Raw genomic sequence first — 20,271 nt, forward strand, 5'->3', positions numbered from 1 at the left:
GATTCAATCTCAAATACACCATCAAAACTGTCAAACATCCACCAAGCGTCATGATCTGGGGTGGCATCACAGCAAGTGGTCGGTGTGGACTGCACATCTTCGATAAAGGGGAAAAGGTCAATGCCAAAAAGTACTTGGAGGTTCTTGAAAGTAAGCTTCAAATCCACATGAACATCTCAGGAGCAACAATTATGCAACAAGATTCAGCCCCTTGTCACACCGCAAAGATTGTCCAAAAGTGGTTTTCAGACAACAACATTGAACTTCTTTCCAATTGGCCATCAAATTCACCTGATCTAAATGTGGCAAATTATGAAAAGGAAAGTTGCTGCACATCCTCCTACATCAGAAAAAGACCTGAAAGAGGTTTTGAAGCGTGTGTGGACGACAGAAATAACACCGGAATACTGTAGAACACTTGTTCATAGCATGCCTGATCGCATTAATGCTGTGCTTAAAAATAAAGGATATCCTGTGAATTACTGACTTTTATTCATCGTTTGAGCTAGAACTTTATTCAGTGTATTGTAAGGTTAAAATTGCATTTGATAATATGCCTGCTAGACCTTGTTGCTAGAGTAAACTGTGTATTTTCCAAAAATTTGCTGCTGGCTTTATTTCAATGGCCACTAGTGTATATATATATATATATATATATATATATATATATATATATATATATATATATATATATATATATATATATATATATATATATATATATATATATATATATATATATATATATATATATATATATATATAAATAAATACATATATATATATTTATTAATGTATATATATATATATATATATATATATATATATATATATATATATATATATATATTTTCAGACTATTCACCTCCCTAAGGCCCGAAGGGGGCCACTACAGTCGAGGAGGCTACTCATTTTTTATGTGTTTTTTTTTTTTTTTAATTTTTTAGTTATTATTCGTGGTGCAACCCTCTCTCAACTCTTTAACTCCGAAACACGAACCTTGCCGAGCAAGACCGCTGCGCGGAGAAACTAAGTTGAGCGCGGTACTTCCAGGGACGTGGTGGGAGTCGAACTCCGAACCTCTCGCTTACAAAGCGAGCGCTCTTACCACTACCGCACAAAGCGAGCGCTCTTACCACTACACCACTACCGCACTACACCACTACCGCATATATATATATATATATATATATATATATATATATATATATATATATATATATATATATATATATATGTATATATATATATATATATATATATATATATATATATATATATATATATATATATATATATATGTATATATATATATATTTAGAAAGTTATTGAATGTAAAAAAAAGTTTTAAAGTTCTTAGATATTGGTTTACTAACTCTAAATATTTTCACTTCAGTTGCCATTCTTACAAACTCACGCGAAACATAAAATTGCTATTAAAAAAATTAACTTTTTTATTCATAAAATAATTTAGCTTAAATAAAACTAAAGCAAGTATTAGTTTTATTAGAATCTTGTTAGACTTTTTGGGGCCGGGGCTATTTTTATTTTGGAGGCCTTTTTATGTACCACAGTGTAAAAATGACTAATAAAAAGTCTTCTTGTCTATTTTGGGGCCATTAACATTGTAGGGCCAGGACTATAGCCCCCTTTAATCCCAACCCTTTTCAACCCAGAACTGGAAAAAAGACACGAGTATATAAATAAAAATTATTAAACTTTTTTTTATAAATAAAAGAACATTTGTTTCCAAATTAAGCAATCGTAAGATGGTACTTTATATAAAAAATGTCGCTTAATTTTATAAAAAAATCATAAAAAAGCGATGTTTCGAAAATATTTGTTTTTAACGTAATTTATTTTGCATTAAGTTTTTTCACATTAAAAGCTATTTTCTTTTTCGAGTTTATTTTTTTGTAATTGTCTCTCATTGGTCCAATTAATCTTCTTTGCGCTTTTTTTTGTTTTTTAAAATGTTCTCAAAACGACTAAAAAAACTGCCTTGTTTTTTGCAATTAAATATTATTCCTGTGGTCAGTTATCGAGAGCGATAGCTCCCGCTTCCAGACCAAGCCTGCTCTAATAGTGGTTGCTTGCAGCCTTGCTGGAAATAGAGATGTTGATCAGGAAAAAATCGCCAGCCAAGTTTTTATGTTTTTGTACTGAACTTTTTTTGTCGACCTGATGCCAACCACTAACAGTATAAGGTTGGGAAATTTTTTTGCAGCCTCATTTTTTCTCATTCTGAGAGGTGATGCTGTGCTTAAAAATAAAGGATATCCTGTGAATTACTGACTTTTATTCATCGTTTGAGCTAGAACTTTATTCAGTGTATTGTAACTCTTAACTGGTTGTCAGAAAGAATGTTTTTAAAAACATTCTGAATGTTTTTAAAACATTCTGAATGTTTTTAAAACATTCTGTAATTTTTGCACTTTAGATTAATCATTGTGGGTACTGAAGCTACCTACTCCTTTTTTTGTTTGACATTATCCATATGCATCTAATGCTAATATATATATATATATATATATATATATATATATATATATATATATATTTATATATATTTATATACATATATATATACATATATATATATACATATATACATATATATATATATATATATATATATATATATATATATATATATATATATATATATATGTATATATATATATATACATATATACATATATACATATATACATATATATATATATATATATATATATATATATATATATATATATATATATATATATATATTTATACATGTATATATATGTATATATATGTATATGTATATATATAAATACATATATATTCATGAAATGTCAAATTTTTTTTGTTAATACAACTATAATATTTTAAATTATTTTAGTACCATACTTATTTTTCTCTTCAAGATCTTTATTTGCTTTTTCTCGATGAGCAGGAATTAGCTCTGCTAAAAGATCTTTTATTTCATTTCGATTCTTTAATTGTGCTGCTCTGCCTTTTGGATTCACAAATTGAAAATTGTATGAAGATTCTGTATGAAGTACAATTTGAAGCTGTACTTTTGAACTTGATTCAGGACTTATTCTTTGCACTGCAGAAAAGTTATTTTAAAATTACTTAAAAATATGTAAACATACTTGTGGATTGGTTTTGCAAAATACTAACATCATAATATCAAAACAACAAAATTTAAACACTATCGAGTAACTCCATATAAAAGTGGGACAATAATTGTCGCTATTATGGACATTGAAGTGATACTTTTTAATGAACAATTTAGGTTCTAGTGAAAGAATATGGCTAAAAACTGGTACCTGACCATTTTTGAAGGTGCTGAATTTAAAAACATAGAAAAAACAACCTAATTTAAAATTTTTGATGGCCATTTTTTGATTTTAAATGGCGAGTCAAATTTTTGGTTTAACATCATGTGTTGTGCTTTCACTAACTTTCAAAATTGCCCAAGTTTCATGGATTCTAATTTTTTTTTCAAATAAAAGAGGTCTTAGGTTATTATAAGAAAAATATGGTTTTGGTCTCTAAAGATGACTAAATCAAAAGATAACAAAAAAATAACCAAATTTAAAATATTTGATAATCATTTTTTTTATTTTAAAATGATAAGCTAAACAATTTGTTTCATAGGGTAAAACTTTCACTAATTCCTTATTTGATAATTCAGTTTCTCAGTCAGATCGGGTCGAGCGCCGCAGAAACCTTTAGAATGCTATTAAAAGAATAAAAAAGACAAATTGCTTTTTGAAAAATGTTTTAATTTTTTTTTTACGAATTCTCAAACCAATAGTCCACTTTAGGCAAGAGTTTAGAGTATTTATAGACATGATACAATATTTTCTACTTAAAGCACGAGTTCAACAAACGAGTAATTTTTCTAAAAAAAATGTATATAGAATTAAAGCAATACAACAGCATCATGTTAATAAAAGCTTTATTGATCTTTTCGTTCGAATTTTTTAGACAAACTGATTGCAGTTCGTACCTATTAACTTATAAAGCATTTCAATAACTCATGGCAAAAAGCTAAACCTATCTACAAAGAAAAAAAAAATCCTAAAAAAAGAAAACAAAATTGTAACAAAATTGAGAACAAACAGATTTAAACAACAAGTTTAAATGAGAACAAACAGCTATTTATTATTAGTTGCTGTCAGATGCTAAGCTCCATTATTCTCAGATCACAAAATCTTATCCCAGAAGTTAGGCTCTAGAGACTTTTGGAAAATCTTCAACAGCATTGTTAACAAAAGAAGGTCTAACATTTCATCTCTCATTCATGGGACTGATCTAACTACCTCTCCCAAGGATAAGGCTGAACTATTTGCAAAGAACTTCTCTTCTAATTTGACTCTCGAATCTTATGGCCATTCTCTTCCTTCCATTCAATTGGAATGGAAGGAAGAGAATGGCCATAAGATTCAATATAAACAGGTTAACCCATTGTTAGACATTCAAATCACTCCAGCTTCCATTGCTAAAGGCATATCTCGATTAAACTCTTCTACGGCTTGTGGTCCAGACAACATTCCTGTCACAGTCTTACAAAGTTCTTCTCCAGAACTCTCTTCAATTTTCTATAAACTATTTAATAAGTGCTTGACTGAGTCTTGTTTTCCTTCCTGCTGGAAAATAGCATCTGTTGTTCCAATTTACAAAAACTCTGGTAAATATTCTGACACCTTCAATAATCGTCCAATCAGTCTTCTTTCTATTATTAGCAAGGTCTTTGATAAACAAATTTCTCACACCCCATCTTGAGTCAAATGACTTTAGGGCTATTACTCTTGACATATCTAAGACTTTCAACAAAGTTTGGCGTGTTGTTCTTCTCCATAAGCTTGTTTCATTTGGTGTATCTGGGAAAGTTTTTGAGATTATCAAATCTTTTCCTTCTAACCGCTTTATTATAGTCATCCCCGAAGGCCAACACTCTTCTTTATTTCCAGTAACTTCTGGGGTACCTCAAGGTTCTATACATGGTCCTATTTTGTTTCTTATCTACATTAATGATCTTCCCAACAACATTTATCAAAGTCTCATTATCTTACTGTATCTGTCCTTGTATGCTCCAAAAATTTATATTCATCTAGCCTTTTTCCACACACTTCAACCTTTTGAAACTCTCTCCCATTTCACGTTTTCCTGACTCATACAACCTTCAACTTTTTAAGTCTTCTGTCAATCGTTTTCTTGCTCTATAACTCTTTTCTTTTTTTATAGCATTTCCCAACTTAATAGTGGTTGCTTGCAGCCTTGTTGGGAGTGAATCAGAATTAAAAAAAAAAAAAAATTAAATTAACTAGAAAGTTTAATAATTAAAAAAAGTAAATATAATTTTTTTTTTTTTATAAAACTTTTATACAGCTTTTGTATTCTTTTTTTTAGAGTCGATATTGAAAAAAACATTATCTTTTATAACCATATAACAACAATTGAAAGTTTCGATATGCAATTTAATCACGATTTTTATTCGTCCATATAATTAAGAAACTAATTTGCTATGTATGCAGAACTATGAGAAATTTTTTCATTTTTTTAATTATGTTGATTCGTTTTGTATCCCTTTTTGCTTTTAAAAATATTTTTGCCATATTTGACATTCTTTTCTCATTACTTATATAATAGGAAAATAAGAAAATAAATTGTTATTTATTTGTAAAATATATTATTTGATTAATAAATTTTGTAATGACGGAATAAGTTATATAAAAGAATAACATGGTTTCTTTAATAAATGCATTTATCGTACTTGATGCATATCTCAAATCGTTTCTTTTACATTGCCCAATTTTCAGTACAAAAAAACAGTAAAATATTTAGGTACATAATGTATTTTTGATAAGGACAAGGCGTGCAACCGCACACGCTTTCCGGGGAGGCTCTAAACAGAGTCTATCTGTTGACCAGTTTTGCACCTTTTCTTCATCTATTAAGCTGGCGCAGATGTATTTATAATACATTGTTTCCAGTTTAGGATGTTGAATGTTGGATCTTCTTGACTCAATGCATGGGTTTTGCTTGTGTCGCTGTTTTCATGACTAGGCAACTCATGCTAATATCTCCTAATGAGGGTACAGCTCTAAAACTCACTTTTATGGTTCTGAGGCCGGCTAGTAGTCAGGTTTCTCAAACTCTGCGGTAGCTCTCAGAGAGTTTTCTCAGTTTCTCCACATTCACTCTTAGGTGCTTCTGATCACGGTTTGGTCTTTTTAAAACCATTACCTCATTCTTCTTCATCAAAATCAGAATCAGAATCACCCTATCATCATACTTCTTACAACTACCTAAAAGCTGACTAAGACTCTTTCCATAATTTTTTTCGGGATGACCCTTGGGTAGAAATCTTTCATCTTCTCGTTTACTATTGCTAGAAACCATTGTAAAAAGATTTTGTCTAATAATAAAAGTCCGTTATTCTCAGGTCACAAAATCTTGTATTTTATCTCAAAAATTAGGCTCTCTTGACTTCTGGAGAATCTTTAACATTATCAATAAGGGAAAATCTGTTATTCCTACTTTCTTTTATGGTTCAGGTTTTGTCACCTCACCTAAAGATAAAGCGGAACTGTTTGCTAAGAACTTTTCATCAATATCATCTCTTGATTCCACTAGTTGCATTCTACCTGATATAACTGACAAACAGGTTGATCCATTGCTTGACATTCGTATCAATCTAGGTTCTACATCTGAAGTGATTTCCTGCTTAGACTCTTCTACAGCTTGCAGTCTGGACAACATTTATACTTGTTATAGTCTTGGAGAAGTGTTCTCTGGAGCTGTCGCCTATACTTTCAAAACTATTTAACAAGTGCTTTATCAGAGTCTTGTTTTCCAGCCTGCTGAAAAGCCGCATCTGTTATCTTTATTTTCAAAAACTCTGCAGAGCAATCTGACTCATTTAACTACCGCCCCATTAGTCTTCTTCCTATCATAAGCAAGGTTTTTATTCCTCTATTAACAAACACTTAATCTCGTATCTTGAATCTAATAACTTACTTTCTGATTATTAATATGGATTTCAATCTTCTCGTTCTACAGCTGCTTTGCTAACAGTAACAATGGATAAGTTTTATCGTGTTACCCGTTAAAACTCATTCTCGTGTTACTCGTTATTTAATTAAGTCTCATCCTTTTACTGTCACTGTGCTCAAGTGCTCTAAAAATTCTTATTTGTCTAGTTTTTTTCCTCAAATATCTGTTCTTTGGAATTCGCTTCCTTCATCTTGTTTTCCTGATTCATATAATTTGCAATGATTTAAGTTGTCTGTCAATCGTTATTTTGCTCTATAAAATTTATCTTTTCTCTTCCAGTAACTTCCAACTCTATTAGTGGTTGCTTGCAGCCTTGTTGGAAGTGAAAAAGTTGAAAAAAAATCTTGTTGAAAAACTAGACGCAAGAAATAGAAATTATATAGGTATTTATTGAGTTGCAAGGAAAATTTGATCCAATAATGCAGGACCATCTACAGTGAAATTGCCAGTAAAACAACTAATGAACATTGTCTTAGAAAAACAATCCAAAATAAAATTATAAATTTGATAGGCAGTAAAATTCAAAATAAAATTATGGAGCGAGTAAAATATGGAAAATATTTTGGTGTGAATCTTGACTGAACTCCAGACGTCAGTCATAAAGAGCAAATGTCTCTAAGCCTCAGATATGATTCAGATGATAAATTGCAAGGCTTAAGTGCCAGTGTATATAAACAGTTTATTAAATTTATATGTGTAGAGAGCAGTACATAAGAAAACCTATTTTCTGTGTTGAAGCAAGAAAATAAATCTTTAGGACTGAACATTAATGAAATTTGAGGGCAAGGTTATGACAATGGTGCTAACATGAAGGAAAAAGTTTTAGGGGTGCAGACTAGATTCCGAAAGAAAAATTCAAGAGCATTTTTTACTCCTTGCATATGTCATAATTATTTCCAATTGGGAGATATAGCCAAAATTTGCCCAGAAGCTCAAATATTTTTTGGTATTCTTCAATGCCTGTATGTTTAGTTTTTGGCATCTACAAAAAGATGGCTAGTGCTTTTTAAATATGTGAAAAAACTTACTATGAAACCAATTTGTGATACCAGGTGGGATTCAAAGTGTTAAAGCAGTAAGATTCCAAATAGGAGAATTTTACTAAGTATTGGAAACCTCCAAAAATGCACAAATCAAAAGTGAAGCTGAATCACTTTGAAACCTAATGAGATATTATAAGTTTTTAGTGACTCTGTTTTATTGGTATGACTTACTCTTCCAAATAAACTTTGTAAGTAAAGAACTTACAAAGTTTACAAAGTAAATCAGTAGATCTATCAATAGTACTTTGCTTATTTGAAAAACTATTAAGTTGGTTGATCAAATACAGAAACACTGGATTTGAGAACATTACTAAGGTAAAAACATGTCCAGAATTTCAAAATAAACAGCTTCAGAAAAATAAAAAAACATTTCAATTACAAAGGCAATGAAGAGCTATTGTAATAGAAATGTCTTTTTTCATGTTAGTTTTAGATAAAGTTAGACAATCGCTAGAAGGTTTGTCTTGAACAATTAAAAAACCATGATAATTTACTTGAGTTTTTATGAAGATTTCAAAATATTGAAAAAGTAGAACTAAAAAAACATGTAGCAGATTTAAAAATTGCTCAAACAGATTCTAAGATTATACAAATAGACACATGTAATGATACTCTGAAGCCAGAAGCAGACTTAGGCAGTAATATGTTATATGAAGAAAATTTATTCTTTCATCAGACAACTCCCAAAAACCATTTAAAATGTTATAATTCTTTTCTGAAAATGACAGAGTTATTGCATTTTCTAACCTACTTATTGTCCTTCATGTATATTTAACAATTCCAGTGAGCATTGCTTCTGGAGAGAGATCATTTTCTAGATTTAAATTTATAAAAAATTATCTAAGATCAACAATAACTCAGGATTAAACAGTTTAGCGGTCATGTCAAATAAAAGTCAAGAAGCAAGACAGCTGGATTTGCAAACTTTACAAGATTTTTTGAGAAAAAACTTGTAGAACATCACTATTGTCTATGTAGATTTATTTTTAATAAAATTCAGTTAAATTCACTCTTTACCTTCTTACAATTTTCGTAACAAAAAAAATTAAAACATACTTTTTTATTTACTAGAACATAGTGACATTATTGAGTATATTTAACAATAAACACAACTTTACCCTTGTACATTAGTATTCTTCACCCCCTCCTTTTTTTTTTAGATTTTTGTTTGAGGGCGCCTCAAACTTAATTTGCGTCGGGCCTCACGCCTGCTCTATCTGGCACTGCTCTCAGTCATGATAAAAAGTCAAAAGCACTCTATTGGAATCAAGCTAAGAAGTGAATGTCATCTTACAACATACACAGTTGCTTGGAATTGATTCTTTTGAAGATATTCCTGAATATGAAAGATAAGTAATAACATGAAGGACTGGACTATCAATAATCAATGTCGAATCAATAAGTTGTCTGCAACTAAATTAAGATGGTGCTGCAATCTATTTAATACACATAACAAAGGGTTAAATGGGTTAGTACATTTAATACATGGGTTAGTACATTTAATACAATGGGTTAGTACATTTAATACACATAACAAAGGGTTAAATGGGTTAAATGGGTTAGTAAAAAAAAGTATTTATAGTAGTTTTAACTTTGACTTCTCAAAATTTGCAAAGCAAAAGTGTTGAGAATTACAATGAAATCCCTATACAGCAAAATCCCTATGCAATAGGGATTTTACAGCAAATTTGTAGTACTATGTGAAAAGCTTTTCTCAAAATGCAAACATAAATAAGCATCACATAAAGAATCAGAAAAAAACAAGGTAAAATTAATTGAAAATGGTATGGAAAAATAAATTATGCTGGAATCAACAAGATTGTTGTTGAACAGTACCTTATGTGGAATTGAAGTGTCTCCTGAAGAAGTTAATTTACTCAAAGCTTCAAACAAGCTTTCACTTTGAAAGAAAAAGATAAAGTAAGTTGAAGGTTATTGCAAAACAACATTGAAGTTCTAAAGGAGATTCAAATCAAAGTTGGCAATCTTGACTTTCTTGTTGAATGCTTGAAAGAAAAATATGTTTCTAACAGAAGACAGCAAACTTAAACTCCAAAATATTGGTCTACTACGAAAGCAACAAAAGAGTTTTCAGTTTCCAAATGTAAAATTCAAAATGCAAAGTTTTTACTCAATCAAAAAGGCATCATAACATATCTTAATGCGGTTGAAAGGCAAAAAAACTAAAATAATAATACTCTTATTGTTAAATGCTTTTCACATGTCATTATTTTTTGTCTTTTCAAAATTTAAAAACACTGACTATTGCCAAGCAAATATTCGAGGGGCAAATTGGCAAAAGTGTATTTTAAAGCTCAAAGCATTTACATTTAGATAAATGGGGTAAATACCCCATTTTAAAAATTAATATGGCCAATTTTTAATTTGGTATATAAATGGCTAACTTTCTCTCCTTTTTTCAGTTGAAATATGCAATGGACTTACAAACCAAAGGAAGGTTAGGCACACAGAAACTTCCTCATAAAGCAAGTAAACAAGACGCCATATATGAAGGCCATAACTGCTGGTATGCCCATAAAAAGAGTCTCTGAGACCTATAAAGTTCCCAGATCAACTCTTAGAAATTATCTATGTGACGAGACCAAAAATATGTGGAAACCTGGTGGAACTACCATTCCTGCCGATGAAGAGCTTGACATTGCTCAAAATGTAGTTACACTTGTTGAGTTGAGACACTTCATCAAAAGTATCCCTAACAAAGCAAAAGAGAATTGTTCCGACCTTCACCAACAACATCCCTGGAAAATGAATTACATAAAGGCCACAAAACATCCAGATAACATCATAAACATGGTATATACTTCAATTTCAATAATGCTTGCAGGAAGTACACGTGGTCTTACCCTTCTACATTGTTTACAAAGCAGAGCACATGATGAGTACCTATATTGAAAATAAGCAACCCTTTGTTTACTACAATCGAACCAAATCCGGCTGGTTTAATAGGTCTTACTTTGAAGACTGGTTTTGAAAAGTGGTTCTAGCTTGGTATCACAATTTGCCCAAAGACCAATGGAAGGTAATAATTAAAGGCAATTTGGCTGCTCGTGCAAGTCCTTCTATTTTTGAAACATGCTGAAAGGAGAAGATTTACATGGTGTTTCTTCCTTTTTCTTAACTTGACCCACATATTGCAGCTAGTAAATGTTACTGTGTATGGCCCCATGAAAAGGTTTTAATATGGAATACTGACCAAATGGAAACAAAATAAGGGTAAGTATATTAAGAGCAGGGATGCAGAGTCCCAAAAAGGACTCCGGATTTGAAAGTCACAAAAAGATAACTTTATCCTAGTTTTTGGTATCCAGGAGCTCTGAAAATATAAATAAGTTTATGGACTACTATTAGGAAAAAAATTAAGACTTTTAGGTTAGAGGAACAATTATTTTTTGAGTCTGGAGTCCTTAGGTATAATGGCGGCAAGGACTCCGGGACTCCAGGACTCCGGGCTTAAAAACAATAAGTTTCAAGTCATTAAATCTCATGAATTTTTTTATTATAGCAGATAATAAGTCAACAAACATGTTTAGAGCTTCTGAACACTACAGACTTGGAAAAAGTAGAGATATAAAGCCGGAGTCCTTTTGGGACTCCGCATCATTGGTTAAGAGACTTTTTTTTTTTTTAATTGGGCTTTTTCCAACCTGTTAACTTCACTAATGATAAAAATGGACAATTATGCTGATCTCTAAAGAGGTTTCAGAACTTGTGGCATTGTTCCACCTAACAATAAAAGTGTCATTACAAAGGTAAGAAAAGATCTTCTCAAAGGAGGATACATTGTGCGAGTATGTCAGTCAAGAGTTAATAAAACTTTTGAAAAAACAGAGGAAGAGTGCAGTAGGACCTAAAAGAATACAAACAAAGAAAATTTTGCATTTTTTCATGTTTCATTAATAGGTATCACTTGCTAAAATTTAAAGAAAATCTGATGGGTGACTGGAATTACTACCCTCCTCATATATGGAATTACCCTATAGTCTAAAAATTGCAAAATAATTTTTGATATTAAGTTAGAATATTTGTACAAAATTTTTTTGAATAAAAATGTTAAAATGATAAAACTCACTTTTTATCTCTGAATACAAGCATTGAAAGTTTTTACCAACACCATTTGTTGCACTCCATGTAATTTTGTTTGACAAAAGACTAAGTGTGCCATCAATTTTTTTGTACCTTACTGTATTTGCAATACATGCAACTGTCTTCTCAGACATTCTTTCTTATAGGTGCTACTAACTATCAACATATGGGTATAAGCTACTAGCAGATAATATTTTTATCAAATCAATACCTATTATTTGAAAAGCAAAATTAGAAACAAACACTAATATAAATATAACAACTCATTTTAATGTTCATATTTATATATTACGAGGTTAAAAGAACTATAAAACATAAAGATGGCTATCTACCAACAAATGTTTCTTTTAAAAAACATCACTACTGATATTGTTGTTTTCATTATATACAACAATGTTGCATATAGAGGATATAGTTAATAACAAATAAATGATGTTACTGAAAAGAAATACAGTAACACAACTACTTATAAGCATATAATAAATAATGCTGTTATAGCTTACAACAAGTTGATAACAAAGTTTTAGGTTAAATAGTCTTTCGTTACAAACAGCTCAATATTAATAATAAGCTTTTTAAACCAGTCTTTTAAATAATGTAAATACTAATGTAAATGTTGGTATTTACCAACATAGTCAACTATTATATAAATACAATTGTTGTGTAAATATATAAACACTAGGGAAAAGATGTGCTAATAATAAAATTTTTCTGCACCTTCAATTGTTTTCCAACATGGAATACAGTTTAACTTGAACTTTAAATATGAGCATAATAATATGAGCAAATAATCTAAAAGTTTGATTTAGATTATTTGCTCATATTATTTTGCTCAAAAAAACAAAAAAATAACTGTGAAACAAAAAACACGAATAAAACAAAAAATACAAATATTGATATAAAAACATTTTCAGCCTTTCTTAAAAAGTTATCGTTCTGATAAACATCGAAGCTGAACTTCTTGTATCACCTCCAGCTCAGCTCTGTATTTTGACAATTTTTTAGACTGCTCTTTCAGAAGATTATTTTTTCGTTGCAATTCATCTTTCATGTTCTTCACTTCAAGTTGTTCATAAAATGATTCATTTAACTCTTTGTGAAGTTGTTTTGATTGAATAAAAAATGAACGCAGCTCTTGCAGTGAAGAGTAAAAGTTCTCTATTGCACATGATATTACCTGTTCTTGATTTGCATTGTGTTCTTTATTTTTTGTAAGTAACAAATTGATGTTTTGTTTCAAGGCACTCTCTACTTTATCAGGTAAAATTTCTGATTGTTCCATTCAAAAATTGCTAATTAGTATTGCTGTTTTCTATACCAGAAAAGTAAATACTAGTAGAACAAAAAAAACAATAAAATTGTTGTAATAATAAGAGACCCTTACCCTTCCCAACAATAAAAAAAAAATACATTAAAATAGCTAATAGTATATATTTACAGACATAAGGTTACAGTAATAAAAAAATTTAAAGTGTTTTTGTTAAATCAAATAAACTCTATATAGAAAATTAAATTGCATTTAAAAAAGTAAAATAATCAAAAATAAGATCTTATTCTCAAATAATTAATTACGTTTAAAGCACTCAAAGCCGTCTCAATGTGAAAATTAGACATACAAAAGTGTTTAGAGTATAACTTTATGCAAAAACACACACACATACACACACACAAAATACTATTCAAATAAGTTTTAATTTAGTTAAATAAATTATATTTAAGAAGTCTTTAATTAAATAATTGGAAAATATAAATCATTCAAATGTTATCTCAAGACTTTTAAAATCAGAATGCAACTTTTGTCTCTTCTTTTTTTCTTTCTCTTTGTCGCTTAGGTTGTTGGAAGACAAGGTCACAATTTGGCACAGCAACAGAGTATATTAATTTACTCAGTAGAATTATTATGAGGAGGAATAACAATAACAGGTACATGAGAATTATGCAAAACATACTCACTGGTGCTACCTAAAAAAAATTTACTTAATTGACTTAAGCCTCTCTGTCCAGTAATTATGACATCTACATTATGACTTTTAGCCATATCAACAATCATTTTGCCTGGTGATGAATAAGAGTCATTTAAAACAACTTTAAATTCTATGTTGAATGAATGACAAAGTGCTTTGTATTTTTGCAATAAAGCACGTGTTTTTTCTACACTATCACGAATAATTGCCCTATACTCATCATTTATTTCAATAGATCCAGATAACAAACCCATTGCTGGAATTTTTGGGATTTGCTGCAAATGAAATATTGTCAATGTATCCTCAGAACGATGATAATGCTGAACATACCAATTAAATGCTAATTCGCTTGTTTTACTGTCATCAATTGCAATGCTATTAATTCTGCCAACCATTTTATGTTAATTACTTGTATAATTTAACTGCAACAAAAAAAAAATGAACAGTAATTATCACAAGAATATTTAATATATATATACATATATATACATGTATAAATATTTGTACATTTATATATGTATATATACATGTACATTTATATATATATATTTATATATATATATATGTGTGTGTGTGTGTGTGTGTGTGTGTGTGTGTGTGTGTGTGTGTGTGTGTGTGTGTGTGTGTGTGTGTGTGTGTGTGTGTGTGTGTGTGTGTGTGTGTAAATTATGTTAGTGTATTTTACAAATAGAGGGTTCAATGTTCTTAAAGAACAGAGCAATAATAAATTAAATTAGTAAAAAACACTTATCTAAGTTTTTTCTTCAACTTGAAGTTTCACCTTGTTGGATCATCAGGAAGAGTTCTACTCTTCCTGATGCTGGATCATTGCTGGATCCTGAAGCTCTCATTGCTGATGCTCTCATCTTCCTGATGCTCTCACTGCTGGATTATCAGGAAGAGTAGAACTCTTCCTGATGATCCAACAATGGTGAAACTTCAAGTTGAAGAAAAAAGTTAGATAAGTGTTTTTTACTAATTTAATTTACATATATATATACATGTATATATATATATGTATATAAAGATACATATATATATACATATACATATATATACATATATTTGTGTGTATATATATATATATATATATATATATATATATATATATATATATATATATTTATATACATATAAATATATATATACAGTCATATATATGTGTGTGTATAGACACACACACACACACACACACACACACACACACACACACACACACACACACACACACACACACACACACACACACACACACACACACACACATACACATTTATATAAAGACCTTGGCCAGAGTAAATGATATATGCATAATGAGCATCATTTACTGTGACCTAAAAGTTATGAAATATTCTACTTTAAAAAAGAATCTTAAGCTTTCACACTAGCAATCCATTTATTGATTAACAATTTTACTTATTCAATATAAAATTTGACATAATGCCGTTTAATGATAAAAAAAATTGTGTAATATCACTTTAACATTAATGCCATTATAATGCCATTAATGTTAAAGTGATATTACACTATTTTCACCCCAAAGATTTTAAGAAGAAAATAAAATCTCCTTGCACTGCATATCTGTGTTTGAAATGAAAAAAAAAGTTCTTTTTTTACTGATTCTATTATAACTTTATATTACTACTATGTAAAATTTTTATTAATATTTATAATACTAAAAAACTGCTTTGCCAAAAAAAAACTTAATGTAGTATAGAATAACTTATATTATAAAGTTATTAGCCATTTGTATAGTTAAAATTTAATTTCGAGCACTACTGCAAAAAATATCAGTTACTAGCTATGCAAAACAATAAACAACTGCAGTTTGTAAGTAAAAAAGACAATCTGAAACTAAAACTTTGTTATTTTTATATGATGTAGTTTGCACCAGAACTTTTAATTTTTCTAATCAATATCTTATAGTAGAGAAAAAAATAAAGTGGTTTGTATTCATGACAAAATTATACTTTTCCAAGAGCTGTAAATTGCTTCCATAAACCGATTTAGGGGAGTGTGGGCATTAGCAAGAGCTAAAGCTCTTGCTTCTTGTATATTATATGTAGAAACATTACAGAAAACACAAAAAAAGTTAACCTAAATTAACTTGTGTGCAGAGTTAGCATTCAAAATGAAAAATAATAAGTTGCATATGTGTTATGCTATGTTATACTCATTTTAAAAAGTAAGTGCATGTTGGAACTGCAACAAAAGACATTTATTTGAATTGTACTCATGTTCTAAAGAGAGCTAAAAAGTGGTTTGGTTGATTTCAAAATAACAACTTCAATTTAAGCAATCACTATATGTTAACTTTAGGTATTAATAATGACTGTGAGTAGGTAAATACAAATCCAAAATTTATTCTAATAAATATTAAATATATAAAAATTAAAATAAATATCAAATATAACAAATGTATGATATAAAATATCAATTCAGTAATGTGTAATCTCTAAAATGATTACTATACAGGACAGCAAGAAACTACATGATTTTGATACACATTATGATGTATTTTTACTAAGCCCTTTTTATGGGTAATTGTAATAATTTTGGACTTGCCTAAATTACCTAACATGTGTATTGGAATGCAGACAACAAATTGTCATCATTAAATTATTTTGTTAAAAAATGGAGCTACTCAATTTGCATAATAAGTATCGGCATATTATATATGTATGTATATATATATATATATATATATATATATATATATATATATATATATATATATATATATATATATATATATATATATATATATATATATATATATATATATATATATATAATATTATTGTACATTACATGTAATTAAAAGAAATTAGGATTTGTAAAGTATTTTTCAAGTCTTAACTGTATTAGTACTTAATTGGCCATCCTTTGATTCTTATGACTTCTGCGCATCTAGAAGGCATACTATCTACAAATATCATAAAAGTCTTTTTAATAAGTCATTTGGTAAAGCATTCCAACCAGCAAGATGAATTTGGAACAGTTCATCTTCATTTGTTGCCCAACGATCTTGCAATTTTCTATTCAATATAGACCAAAGGTTTTCTATTGGATTTAAATCAGGAGACTGTGCTGGCCAAGACATAACTGGTATCAATTTTAATTCCAGATATCTTTTATTCAACCGTGCTGTATGTTTGGGATCATTATCTTGTTGAAAGATGTAGTCATCATTAGGGAAAAGTTCTTCTATACTTGGTCCAAGTTGATAAACTAAGATTTTGATTTCACTAACAAAAGGGTTTTTTATTTGCTTTCCAGCAAAAAAACTCCCCTGATGCTTTTATTCTACAAGATATTGCTCATTTTGAGATATTAGTAAGGTTCAATTCTAGTTTTATTTCAGAACATGTGATTTTAATGGAATCAAGAATATAGCGATCTTCCTTTTTTGATGTTCTCCCAGATCCAACAGATCTTTCAGCTGTACCAGTGTGCTTATATTTCTTCACCAATCTACTAATATTTGAGCTTTGTCGTTTGAAATGTTTTCCAATGCTTCTGTGAGACTCTCCTCGGTCAGCAGCTTCAATAACTCGTCCAATTTCTATATCTATTAATTGTTTTCTAAAATATTAAATGTGTTTGTATTAATTTATTTTTTAAAGATTTTATTTAAATCGATATCAGTGTATATATAAACATACCTTTTCTGTCCAAGGTTTTTGACTATCACATCCAATTTTTTTAGCTTTACTTCCTTATACATTATATACTTAAAATCAAGAAAAAATGTTAGTGTGGCTTTTTTTTTGCACCCCACTGTATGTAACATGTGTGTGTGTGTGTGTGTATATATATATATATATATATATATATATATATATATATATATATATATATATATATATATATATATATATATATATATATATATATATATATATATATATATATATATATATATATATATACACATATTAGATAATTTAGGCAAGTCCAAAATTATAACAATTACCCTAAAAAAGGGCTTAGTAAAACACCCACACTCCCCTAAAATGGTTTACAGAAGCAATATACAGTAGGGTGGAGTGAATTTTAGTTTTTTTTTACAATTCGTTTAGCCTGGGTGTGCAAAAGTTGTCTATTCATTTCAGAAATACTCTGGAAAAATATCAATGCTCTAGGAAATTATCTTGAGGTTCCTCAAGACCTTTAAAATTTTAATGGGTCCCTAATATTATGTAAAAAAAAGTTTTTCAAAAGTATGTCATGTTGGGTCTCAAAAGAAGCAAAATTTTATAAAAATTTCAAAAATAACAATTATTTTTAAAAAAGAATTGTTATTTTATAGTTTATTGCAGAAAAAATGATCTTTTAAACTAAAAGTAATAAAAGTTTATTTTTTTAAAATATAATTTTAAAAAAATCTTAAATAATAATTTTTTTATAAAATAATTGTTATTTTTGAAATTTTTATAAAATTTTGCTTCTTTTGAGACCCAACATGACATACTTTTGAAAAATTTTTTTTTACATAATATTAGGGACCCATTAAAATTTTAAAGGTCTTGAGGAACCTCAAGATAATTTCCTAGAGCATTGATATTTTTCCAGAGTATTTCTGAAATGAATAGACAACTTTTGCACACCAAGGCTAAACGAATTGTAAAAAAAACTAAAATTCACTCCACCCTAATATACAGCTCTCGCAAAAGTAATTTTTTCTCAAAAGTTTAATTATCATTGTAACTAAAATAAAAAATACCAATTCAAAAAACTTATTTTATTGGATAATAAACAGGCATGGTTTTTACAAAAAAATAATTTTACGTCTAAAGAATTTTTTCACGGCACAATGACGCTTGCTATGTGTATATTATTGTAACATTAATGCTACAGACATATGCTTGTAACAAGTATAAAACCAAATTTTGTATTTAATGAGCAGTTTTTATTAATAAACAGATAGATTGTGAAAAAACCATAAGCTCTCATAAAAAGCAGTTTAGAGGAGCAGCTTGCTTGGCTCGCAAAGTTTGTTTTAGGAGAGCATTTCTCCGCTCACGCGCTTATTTACTCCCGCCAAGGCCTGCATTATATCTTATACAATATTAATATATGTATACATTATACAACATAATATACGTATATATATATATATATATATATATATATATATATATATATATATATATATATATATATATATATATATATATATATATATACCTATAATAAAGGCGTTAAATATACAGTTTGTGGTAAAAAAACACAGCTGTTAGCTTGTCTATAGTACTTAAACTGGCATAATTAAGGTTAGATTACAACAAAACGCATTAATTTAATTGAGGAAACTAATTAAATATAATATTTTTTTAAAAAACTACAAAAATGCAAATTAAAAGACTAGAATGTTTTTAAAAACATTCTAGTCTTTTAATTTGAATGCTTTTATTTTTATTTTTTTACAGTAAAAGATGCGCGGAGTGTTGCTACATCGACTATCTTATAGCCTGCTGCTACAAGGGAGTGTTGCTATATCGACTATCTTATAGCTTGCTGGCCCAAGGGATTGCTGTTGCATTGACTATCTTATAGCCTGCTGCTACAAGGAAGTGCCACTACATTGACTGAGGGTTTGGTTAGGGCAGGCAGTCTATCAAATAATAGAAAAAACTTTATAAATTTTTTCTGGTCTTTAAAATAACTTCTTTTTAAAAAAAAACCTTAAGTAGATCTGAAAATGGTAAAATTAAAGTATATCAAGCAAGAATATATATATATATATATATATATATATATATATATATATATATATATATATATATATATATATATATATATATATATATACACCATGATCAACGGTGCCACAAGTCAAAAAATATAGATATTGAGTTATGAATATCATTTGATAGTATGTTCTGTGTTGTACATGGTGACAAAATACCACAAGTCTAAAATGAATGTTTACAAAATGACAGATACAAATGGCGCTCTTAGTTGGAAAAAATATTAAAAACTTAAAACTTCAACCCTGATTTTCTCAGTTTGACACTTTTTGACTTGTGGCACCCTTGATCTGGGTGTACGATATAATCGATGTAGAATGATAAAATCGCTGTATAATTGTTTATAAACTA

At 28.9% G+C, this 20,271-nt stretch overlaps 2 protein-coding genes across 4 annotated transcripts in view; both read right to left on the reverse strand.

Moving 5' to 3' along the window:
- Positions 1-12,435, reverse strand: part of LOC100213291 (general transcription factor IIH subunit 1) — a 43,421-nt gene extending 30,986 nt beyond the window's left edge. For all 3 annotated transcript variants that reach the window (XM_065791377.1, XM_065791378.1, XM_065791379.1), the window contains exons 1-2: positions 12,190-12,435; positions 2,896-3,097 (exon numbers count right to left, since the gene is read on the reverse strand). In XM_065791377.1, coding sequence (XP_065647449.1) covers positions 2,896-3,097; positions 12,190-12,337 — 350 coding nt within the window. In that variant the 5' untranslated portion in view covers positions 12,338-12,435. The remainder of the gene's footprint in view (positions 1-2,895; positions 3,098-12,189) is intronic.
- A 607-nt stretch (positions 12,436-13,042) lies between these two features.
- LOC100206280 (uncharacterized) lies at positions 13,043-14,600 on the reverse strand. Its single transcript, XM_065791380.1, has one exon. The coding sequence runs from the start codon at positions 14,560-14,562 to the stop codon at positions 14,086-14,088; it is 477 nt and encodes a 158-aa protein (XP_065647452.1). The 5' UTR covers positions 14,563-14,600; the 3' UTR covers positions 13,043-14,085.
- Between the last annotated feature and the right edge of the window lie 5,671 nt (positions 14,601-20,271).

Source organism: Hydra vulgaris, chromosome 02, assembly GCF_038396675.1.
Source record: "Hydra vulgaris chromosome 02, alternate assembly HydraT2T_AEP".
Lineage (NCBI taxonomy): Eukaryota > Metazoa > Cnidaria > Hydrozoa > Anthoathecata > Hydridae > Hydra > Hydra vulgaris.

Excerpts from the sequence above, each read along its gene's own strand:
- LOC100206280 (XM_065791380.1), bottom strand. The coding sequence starts at position 14,562 with ATGGTTGGCAGAATTAATAGCATTGCAATTGATGACAGTAAAACAAGC.